The 11,620-nt window shown below is 32.1% G+C and overlaps 1 protein-coding gene across 2 annotated transcripts; it reads left to right on the top strand.

Annotated features, from left to right (window-relative positions):
• Window positions 1-1,789: 1,789 nt before the first annotated feature.
• Window positions 1,790-4,644, top strand: LOC132180273 (CDGSH iron-sulfur domain-containing protein NEET). 2 transcript variants are annotated; one of them, XM_059593032.1, is made up of 2 exons: window positions 1,790-2,202; window positions 3,435-4,412. In XM_059593032.1, exons 1-2 carry the CDS (start codon window positions 1,946-1,948, stop codon window positions 3,523-3,525), a joined length of 348 nt encoding a protein of 115 aa, XP_059449015.1. In that variant the 5' UTR covers window positions 1,790-1,945; the 3' UTR covers window positions 3,526-4,412. The 2 variants fall into 2 exon arrangements, with proteins under 2 accessions (XP_059449015.1, XP_059449014.1); XM_059593031.1 differs by lacking the exon at window positions 3,435-4,412 and adding an exon at window positions 4,446-4,644 and having other exon boundaries at window positions 1,798-2,202.
• The last annotated feature ends 6,976 nt before the right edge of the window (window positions 4,645-11,620 follow it).

Raw genomic sequence — 11,620 nt, 5'->3', positions numbered from 1 at the left:
TTATTTAAAAATAATTCCTTTCATTTAATTATCGATTTTCCATCTGGTGCGGTTGTTAATGTTGTTACAACGTTCGGTATGGCGACATACATGCGGACAAGTGACCTGCCATGATTATTTTTGCTCCCATGTGATTATAAGACACGTGGCGTAATGGAGCACGAGGATTATAGCATGGCCTATCCTCACATTTGATATTCTCCTTCCTCACCGTTTTTTTTTTTTTTTTTTTTTTAACACTCCTTTCTCACTGTTGATTTGTCTTTTTCTCGTCTACATCAGTTTTGTGCGTTTTCTTATTTTTGAGTGACACTTTATTAAGTGACAATTAAATTTTAGATATAATAATAGTTTTTACTATCATATAAAAAAATATGCACTTGAGAAATACGGATTTGAAAGTGCATGTAACATTTTTTTATGTTTCTTGTTCTAAGTATTACGAGCGTCTCATGTGAATATGATATGATGAGCAGTGTTTAAGAGAACACTAGCGTGCATGAACAGTCATGCGCGTCAGTATTAATATATTATATAATATTATTAAAATATTATATAAACAGTAAAAATATAATTATATATATATATATATATATATATGAAAATTATATTTTGTACAAGTTTAGAGGCTGATTTTAACGGTCGACACAAAATTTTAATTTTGAACTGAAATCCACTAGTTTCAATTTTTTTGTTGATGATTATAATAGCTCCATATTAGCCTAATTTTTATTTATTTAAAAAATCACCATCTGGCCACTTTTGCACCCTTAAATTTGTGTTTAAAAAAATAATAATAAAAATAACAAATAAAAAGTAGGGGCAATATAAGAATTTTGGAATAATATTGGTCGAATTGAAAAAAAAAAATTGAAACTTTGGGGGATGGATTGCCAAAATTGAAACTTTTGAGGTCGAATTGTAAATCAACCCAAACTTTGGGGGTAAAATGTAATTTTTCCATATATATATTAATACTGGTATGCATGACTGTTAATATATACGATATGATAGTTCTCTTAAACACTGCTCATGATATGATAGTTCTAATCAATTTTTATTTTATTTTATTGTAGTAATAATTAATTTAAAAGTTAGTTGAAATTGTCTCTAAGAGGTACTTCAATTGGTCGGGATCACGCCTTATAAAGCGAAGGTCACTAGTTCGACATTTCCTTCCCTTTGTGCGAACATGTAAAAAATAAAAAAATAAAAAAAAAATAAAACTGTTACATTATCATTATGAAATAATTATAAAATAAAAATGTAATTTATAACATTAATCCTATATTAATGATCAACAAACCCCAGAAAAACAAAAGACTTGTTTAACTTATTTTTATATTTTTCTATCATTTTTTTAAAGACGCAAAATAGGGATTAATATATGTTTGTTCATTTATTACATGGAGTGCAACCTTTATAGGATTCCAAAATGAAGTAAATTGTTCATGAACAATTTAATAATATAAACAATTTTTTGTTTTAAACACATGTGAGTCGCAAGGAAAAAGAAAACATACAGAAAAATATAGTTTATTGGTTTTATTTATTTTAATAAGAATTATTTTTATTAATAAAAGTCAATTAAAAGAATTTTTTTTTTAAAAAAAAAAAAAATTTCATAGTAGTATTCTCTCTTTCTGTTCATTTTTTTTTTTGTTTGGAAAATGATAAAATTCATTATTTTTTCTTGTTTTGGGCCGAAACAGCGAGCCCATTAAAGGTCGTCCTCATAGGCCATAGCTTGGGTGCAAACATTTTCCGTACAAGTGACGTGTCATACGCAGCCTCCACACAAATCTCCCCACACCCCTCAAGAAGAGCGTGGTCTCCACAAGTTCGCCACTACCAACTTTTCAATCCCAAACTACATTTCACCGGCAATCTTTGACAGAGCCTTTCACTGATTTGGAGCACACAAGTTCAAAAGAGACCCATTTCAATGGCGTCGATGCTAAGCACGGTAGGCGCGGGGTTCTCTTGCAGCAAGGCACCCACCAAGGGCCTCAAGCAAAGCAGAAGAGGAACCACCGTTTGGACCCAGTTCGGATCCTTGTCTTTCGGTGATGTGGGTAGGCGTGTGGTGGTGGTGAGAGCGGAGGGTCAGGCTATAAACCCGGAGATAAGGAAGAGCGAAGACAAAGTGGTGGATTCGGTTGTGGTCACTGAGCTCTCTAAGCCCCTCACTGCTTATTGCAGGTAAACCCCATTTTATGAGTTTTCACAGTTCTAGACTCTGTTATTAGCGAAATAATTCAGGTTTTACTGTCTCCAGAGATTGTTTAATATTTTTGTTAATTTGTCGTAAGTTCTTAAGTCAGATGTTGGGTGCTGAGCGGTACAATTTCAACTATAATTAAAACAATAATTAGGATTTTAAGAATTATTTGACCGAGTTACTTACAAAATTTAGAGTAACACATTTTATTTTCTTGCACTTTCTCATCACCCAAACAAAACATAAACTTCTCTCCGTCCTCGAAGCCTGAATCCCTTCATCAACAATTGACTAACAACCAGAATGACCAAAACCATTGCACAAAGACTGAAAAGAAGAAACATAAAATGCACCGCACCAACTTCAACAAAGTGCGTATTCATGAAAAACAAGCTCAAACAAGACCAAAACAATGCATGTCAAGAACACTACTACCACTAACCATCCCCGAATGGTGAATTCCAAGGCCAACCCAGTAAGAATTCCCATTAATTGGTGTCAGATCGTACATGTTAAGGTAAACCGTAAACCGGCATTGCCCCCGCCTAGTTATTCCTTGAACCTTTTATACGCAACATGTTTTCAGGATCTTACTGCATTAACACTCTGTTTAGATGCATGCAACATTTTTTTTTCCCTTTAGTTACAGGGCAGTGGAGTTTGTTCTTACTGTTTCAGGTCTTTTGGTTCTCAGATCCATCAATTGGTTTTTGATTCTCGAATTGGGTCTTCTTTTTTTTTAATGAATGATTTGGCTCTTGCTGACGTGACATTGACATTAGGGACTAACATGGATGCTGACTTGTTAAATAAGAGACATGTGGCAGGTGATAGATGAACCGAGGTAAAGTAACAAAGGGACCTATTTGAAACTGGGGTAAAATCTAAGTACTTGATTCTTGAAATTAAAAACCTAAGAACTGAATTCAGATCATAAGAAAACCAAGGGGCTAAATATGATTTTTCCAAAAAAAAAAAAAAAAAGAAAAGCAAATGGCATCACAAAATTACCTAGGATTGTGTAGGGTGTTACATTTCTTGGACCATATTTTCTTATACTTGTTGTCTTTGAATTAATGAAATTAAATTTCGAGCATCCCCTGTGGTCTTGGGAATATAACATGACCTTTGGTGAGTTATTTCTTAGCCCCACCAACACACATACACACAAATAAGTCTGACTCATGCCAGAAAGTGGCTGAAATTTTTTCAGGGCGGACTTAACTGAGACAATGCCGAGAGCTGTTTGGGGAACTTGTCTGGTTGGTGATGACTTTGGAAACACTAAGGATGTTCTGATATAAACCCGAAGTTTTATTACGTGTAAAAGTCTGTCTGATTTGAAATATATATGCAATAACAAGTCCAAGAGGCTTGGAACTATATAAAACGAGTAATATTAGAATCTAATGCTGGTGCCTTTAGTTGGATCCAAGTATCATCTTCTATTTCCCACTGGCCACTGCGGATTAATGATCCTTATTGTTCTGCTCTTTTTTGGAGTTAAGTGGGTGTTCTCTAAGAATGTGGTTGAGTTACGTAAGTGCTGGAAGATGTGGTTTAATATGCATAGAGGTGGCCGGATTTGGACTGGTATAATGCTTTGCATAATGTTGTCTATTTGGTGTGAGAAGAATAACCAGACTTTTGTCGGTGTAGAAATCCCACGGAATTGGATGACTGATTCAGGCAATAGCTCTTTTTGACTCACCAAAATGATTGCTATTGCACTTTTTCCTCTCTTAAGGGTATTTTAGATTCTTCACAAGTAATATTTTGAGCTACGGTTAATAAGATGTGTAGAGATTTGTCAGTCTCTTCAAACTCTTTGGTCTGCCAATCCTGGTTACCGATGTGGCCGTACAATTTTGTTACCTCTTTGTGTTGAAAATCAAACCTTAAATATGGTCCAGACCACAAACAGCAGAAATATTTTGTAAGGTAACGGGTGCCTAAAGTGAATAACATGTAGATGCATTCTTTTAAAATTGTTTGATGGTATGCCCTTGTAGTGGATTGGGATCCCTACATTTGGGATCCCGGCCAATTCCTCCTACCCTCTGTGATTGGGTAGGGGATGTATCCCCCTCTGCTCAGGCAGGGAGTCATTTCTCACAAATTTTCTGCAATTCCCCTGTTCCTTGTGTTTGGGATGGGGATTGCAGAAAATCCCAATTCCCCTTTCGTAGTAGCCCAAGTATCTAAACTTTGAGTTTTGTTGCAGATGTTGGAGGTCGGGAACTTTCCCTTTGTGTGATGGAAGCCATGTCAAGCACAACAAAGCTAATGGGGACAATGTTGGACCATTGCTCTTGAAGAAACAGTAATAGTAATTGCAATGCTTTCGTCCTGGTACTTTATCTGGCATGTCCATGACAGAAACTTTTGTTTTGAATGAGAAATGCTGCACAAACTCACTCCTATATTTTCGCTGTCACGTCTTTTGATTTGGCTTTAAAAATCACTATTAGATTTATGATGATTTTGAAATCTACAACCTTGGATTGGTTGGCATGCTAACAATTCAAAAATAAATAAATAAATAAAAGAAATGTATATCTCACCATGACAATTGCTTGTTGACGACATATGAGAGTTTAAACAAATTTTTTTTTTTTTTTTTCTTAATTGAATGAGGGAAAAGGACGACAAGGGGATCTTTTCCTTTTTTGATCCAGATGAAAGAGAGAATAGGGGATCTTTCCCATTTTTGTTTACCATGATTCAACTGGATATTGACTATACAGATTTGAGTGAAAAATAATTAAATCACGTTAAAAATATAGCATAATAAAAATAATACAATTTAGTTGGATTGGTTGGCATGCTACCAATTCAAAAAAAAAAGAAAAGGAAATGTATATCTCACCATGACAATTGCTTGTTGACGACATATGAGAGTTTAAACAATTTTTTTTTTTTTTTTTTCATAAGGTAACAACAAAATTGATTTTCACACTTTATTTTTTGTTAATCACATTTATTAGTAATTACAAGAGGTGGTCTATATATAAAAGTTGACATACATGGAAATGGAATCCTGTCAAATGATTTAGCCTAATTTCTTGAGGTTTTGTTTACCATTTTTTTAAAAAAATTTATTTTTCTAATTGAATGAGGGAAAATGACTACGAGGGGATCTTTCCCATTTTTGTTTTCCATGATTCAACTGGATATTGACTATACAGATTTGAGTGAAAAATAATTAAATCACGTTAAAAATATAGCATAATAAAAATAATACAATTTAGTAGATTGTTAGACAACATTATCATAATGTGATTGTGAAAATCAACTATTGGATCAGTAGTTGCAAAAATAAAATGTTGATTTTCACTTAGTAAATTTGTATGTTCAAAAGCAGCAAGGGATATGGAAACGAACTCCTAATCTATATGAAACATAATTTATGGCTAACAAGATATACTATCAAGGTGGTGGTTCAATGGCTCAAAGAAATTCTCAAATGGTTAGGTAAGTACTAAGATGTAGGTTCAAATTTTCGCAATGGAGAATTTCTTTGCCTGTTTAGTATAAACCACCTTGGTTCCCATTGATGCCCTGGTGGAACGGGCGGTTAAGTTATGGCTTGGCTGATCTTAAGGGTGCGCTTGCAGTTTTTACCGTTTAGGTCCCTTCTGAGCAGTCCCTCGCATGTTTGTGCTATTATGGTCATGCCCAGCTAGAATTAGTCACAATTGGTCTTCCCCTCCAACTTTTTTTTAAAAAAAATGCTAACAAGATATGAAAGCATGTTTCAAGATGTTAGGACCAAACATCGTAGTTTAAGTTTTTAGCTTAAAAAAAAAAAAAAAAGTGTTTTTAAGTTAAGTAATGTCCTTTTATAATCTACTCACTTTACTTTACGTGAGCTAATAATCTTTTGTCCAATGATTTAACTATTTAAGCCAGATTTATTGAGATTTTATTCACCATGATTCAACTTTATTTCTTAAAATTTGATTCAGGTTGATTTGCGTTGTTCTTCTCCTTTTGGGGGGTATTATTATGAGAGAAAAGATATAATCATCATTGGATGCCAAAGAGGGACTATGAACCCTAATTATTAAAGCTAAAGCCTAATGCTTAAAGAAGCAAACAACATATGGGAATACGGATATTCGATCCACTCAAAAGCTGGCAAACAAAAGGTCATGGTAATGGAACAAGACAAAGTACATGTCTTATCATAATCCCTAATAAGTAATAATAATTCCCCCCACCACCCGTTATTCCAAAACCAGAAATATAGATTTGGAATTTTTCCGGGTGACGTTAACACCGAATAAATGTGATCATTGTCTCAATGAAAAAAAGAAAAAAAGACAAAAGTGAATTGAAAAGTCGTCGGCAGCGGGCAAATTGGACCGGCAAAGTCATGAAATTCCCAGTCTTCATTCCTGAAAAGTAATTTTTCATCGTGTTCCAGGAACATCCGCGTACAACATCCTCAAAACTTCCGCTACGGAGGACTGAATCAAGGCAAGACAAAAACTCTCATTCTTCTAAATTTATAAATTTATATGACGTGGTTCTTTACAGCATTTAATATATAAAAGTTAGGGTACTTTATCTTCTCAAATTATCATCTCAATAACAATTTACTCTTCAAATTATTAATTATGATAATTTATTTTCAAAATTACCAAAATAATGACAATGTAACCCCTAATACTAGCAAAATGACGAAATAATTCTTATAAAATTTTTAATAAGACAAAAATGCCCTTAAAATTTTGGAAAAAATAAATAAATTTTAGTATTTTTGTTTTTATTTTAATAAGGGTAATTTTGTCATTTTTTAAAAATTTGGGTACATTATCAATGTTTTGGTAGTTTAAAAGGTAAATTGTTGTAATGGATAGTTTATCAGATAGATTATCATTGTGATGACAGTTTATGGAGGTTAATTAAATTTTACCCTAAAAATTAACTTTTAAATTAAAGAATTGCGCCGCGTAAACTTTGAAAAATAAAGTAACAAAAGGAGGACCCAGGCAACAAGTTTGATTCTTCGTGCATCCCATAAAAACAAAAAATAATAATAATTGTATGTGAAATATGTTATTCGAATTCCCTTTTGATATCTTAAAAAGTGGTGAAGGAATATAAATATGATATGATATGATATATTTGTTCAAAACTAGATCATGCATTAATTAATCACATGCGAAAGCACAGATGTAAGCCGATTGTGGTGCCTCGCGGTCCAATCAATAAAGGTTGAGAGTTAATTAAGTTGACAGTTATTTACACATCTCGATGAACAAGTTAACCAGATCTAGCCTTTGTGCATGGAAGCCACATATCCACATCACATGGGCTTCAAATTTAGCAAAAACACAAACAATGGCTGAAATAGGCATCGGAGAAGGGGTCCATTTCCGGATATTTTGCTCATTGCATGTGTTTCATAATGAAGGCTGTCCATCTATTGCTATTCATAATGGGGCATGCCCCTTTTAGCTCTATAATTCAATGCAACATTAAACAACTTTGTACGTAATATAGCTCAAGCTATCTCATTTCCTCCCCCTTTTTATTTTTTATTTTATTTTATTTTATTTTATTATTTTTTTTAAGGGGAATCATTCCAGCCTCTTATTAATTGATGAAGGGTCAAAAGTATAAAGCTCTTACCTTACAAAGCAAAAATTCTTAAAAAATTATAGCCGAAACTAAGAAGTTACAAGTTATAGATACATATATAATAATCTGACATTCAAAACATATTTATGACATCAATATCCGCCAACTCAGGACTAATCTTCAGACTCAACTCAATGTATAAGTAGCTCATATTCCTCAGTAAAAAACTCAATCCTGAAACTCATCCTCCTTAACTCGAAAACCAATGAAACTGTTCACATTTCCTCCCTCGTTGTTAAAGAAATTCAATTGATTCTTCCATTTTTAATCTAGTGCAATTATTAACAATTGTAGTAGCCATTATCACATAAACTCTAAACACAATTTGAGAGACGTGACAATTTTTTACATGATTTATCGATTTAATATGAAATTAACACGTTTAATTAAATGGGTTGAGTTTGGGTTAACTTATATAATTTTACACCTTCTATAACACGTAATGTTTAACTCTAATAATTTTTTACATGACTTACAAATTCAATACAAAATTAATAGGTTAGAATTAAGAACTTGAGGAATTTGATACATTTAATTAAATTAATCAAATTATGATTAGCTTGTATAATCTTATATTTCTGTTTCGACACGACTCGAACTTAATGAGCAAACATTAACAATAATTGAAATAATTTGATCCTACAATATATATCACTTATGGAATATCTATAATTTTGTTACTGACAAATTAATTTTTTTTTTTTAAGAAAAAAAAAAAAACAGTTGAATTATAAAGCACGTGACAGAAGAAAGTTGAATTTCGCAAGCACTAGCAGGACATGTTCGATGTCCCACTAGCGCCTAGCGGAGATGAGCAGGATGATGATAGGCAAAAAAAAAAAAAAAAAAAAAGGATGGACCACAGAGCCATCAGCTCAACCTCCTACTTGGGACCTACTACATCACCCACTGGTTATCCGCCACGTGTCAGGCCTATGACCAGATGAATGGTCTCAAATATTTAGGCACAAACCCAAGACACAAAACCCATTTTGTCGGCAATTACCTCGACTACTATTTATATTTACCAAGACAAAGTTATAAGCGCGTCGTACGCTAGCACCTTCCCTATATCAATAATTATTCAAACCCAGCTGCACCGGACGTAGGGGTGCAAAGGCGGTTACGGTTAGCGGTTAGTGGCAATAACCGCTAACCGTAACCGCCCTAGCGGTTAGTAAATTTCACTAACCGCAACCGCTAAGCGCCTAGCGGTTAACGGTTAGCGGTTAGTGGCCGGTTAGCGGTTAGTGAAATAGATAACCGCCCGCTAACCGCTTTTTTAAAATTGGGCTTTTTTTTTTTTGGCTTTTTTTTACCCTCATTTTTTTTTCTTGTATTTTTAATATCTTCTTGGGCCCAATTGCTATAAATATTTGAATTGTCATTGGATCATATGATTAAGTGTTGATCTTATAAACTTACAAACAAACAAAAATACTTCAATTGTAGTTATAAGTAACACATTGTTTAATCCAATGTCAATTACTTAATTTGATATTATATGAATCACATTGTCATTGTCATTGTACATGAATAATTGATTAAGTATTGGAATTGTAATTGGATCATATAGTTAAATATTTATCTTATACATTTATATTATTCAATATGCATATAATATAACTATAAGCAATTATATATATATAATTCAAAATTGTTCAAAATTGTTAATTTTCTTTTTTTTTTTCTTTCAAAAAATGGTTAAATTTCTTTTTCTAAAAAATGTTCAAAAAATACATTAATACTTCAATTGTGATTATAAGTAACACATTGTTGAATCTAATGTCAATTACTTAATTTGATATTATATAATCATATAGTCTCATTAAATTATATCATATGATTCATATGATTAATTATTTAAATTCTTATCATATTTACTTATAATCTTTTTTCTTTGAATTGAACTTAATATCTAATGGTAAATGGTAATGTTCAAACTCCTAAATCCTAAATTCCTAAAGTATCTAATAATGCTTTAATTAAATTGTAGACTTGTAGTTATAAGTAACATATTGTTTAATTCAATTGAATCAATTGTGATTATCATTGTACATGAATCATATGATTAACTTGTAGACTTATGACTTATGAGTTATGTCATATTATATATGTATTATTTATTATTATATAATCATATGATTTAATGATCAAGTCATCATGTGATATAATCATATCAATTATAGTGATAATATATAAATTACTAAAATTATAATGATAATACATTAATACTTAAATTATGTTTATAAGTAACACATTGGTCATTGTTTAATCCAATGTCAATTACTTAATTTGATATTATACGAATCATATCATCATTGTACATTAATAATATGATTCACTTGAAGTCTTGAATAAAGTATTTGAATTGTCATTGAATCATATGATTAACTATTGATATTATACATTTATATTATTCATATACATATGTAGACTTATATAGACTTATAGGTTTATAACATACATTGGAAATAAGTCTCTAGATATTTAATTGTTGTATTAGTATGAATTAGTATACTTATGAGTTATGTCATATTATATATGTATAATTTGTTATTATATAATCAAATGATTTAATAATCAATCTCATGTGATATAATCATATAAATTATAGTGATAATATATTAATACTCAAATTGTGATTTAATTATTTTTTAAAAAAAATTGTGATTTAATGATCAAGTGATTATATGATATAATCATATAAATTATAGTGATAATATATTAATACTCAAATTGTGATTTAATTATTTTTTAAAAAAATTGTGATTTAATGATCAAGTGATTATGTTATATGTATAATTATAAAAATATATTATATAAAAAGACGGTTAGCGGTTAGCGGTTACGGTTAGTAGACCCAATAACCGCTAACCGCTAACCGCTAGGCGGTTATGGCGGTTAGGCGGTTAGCGGTTAATGCGGTTAAACGGTTAGGCGGTTAGGCGGTTGGCGGTTATAGTGGTTAGCGGTTAGCGGGCGGTTAAAAACCGCCCGCCTTTGCACCCCTAACCGGACGCCACGCCCCCCCAATTCAACAATATTTTATAGACGGCATGACGTCCATCAAAGGTACGATGTCGTTTGGTTTCTGGCCACCAACGACGACAGTATCTAACAGGTGTCAGGATCTTCAGCTTGGACCTACGTTGTTTCCCCACGTGGTTGGAGTTTGCGTCATGCGTCACTTTTTTCCAGCCTTCTGCGCTTATAAAACAAGATCCGAGCTGTGATCCGTTGCCAACACCTGTGTCGTGTTATCAAGGAACCGCGGCCTTCTGGCACCTTCGTTATCCAAATCCAAATGATCTTTCAGAGATATTAAACCAATTTGTGAGAAGCTATTGTTGTCTTTTTGATATTTAAGATACATTTTTCGGGATAATCATAAAAATAAATAAGGGTTATTATTAAGAGATAGAGGAAATATATTACTATTAATTATCAATAATCGTTCATCAATAGAACAGGACAATTACACCATACCTGACGCTAATGTATTTAACGTAATAAGGGCATCAAATATAGTTTGTTGGCTCACTTTATTTCAAGCAAGTCAAAATGTAAATATTTAGTACAAAAAAAAAATTAGATGGTTATTAATTTTAGAGAAATGAAATTCTTCACACCACAATTAGTCAATTACATTGTAGTGACGTAGCAATGATTAATATTTAAGAAAAATGTTAGGAGTATCAAATTTGTTATCAAGAGAGTTTTATCAAACTGATGTGTAGCTCATTCATT

The sequence above is a fragment of the Corylus avellana genome, chromosome ca5, assembly GCF_901000735.1.
Source record: "Corylus avellana chromosome ca5, CavTom2PMs-1.0".
Taxonomy (NCBI): Eukaryota; Viridiplantae; Streptophyta; class Magnoliopsida; order Fagales; family Betulaceae; genus Corylus; species Corylus avellana.
This window is presented reverse-complemented; position numbering and strand designations above follow the sequence as displayed.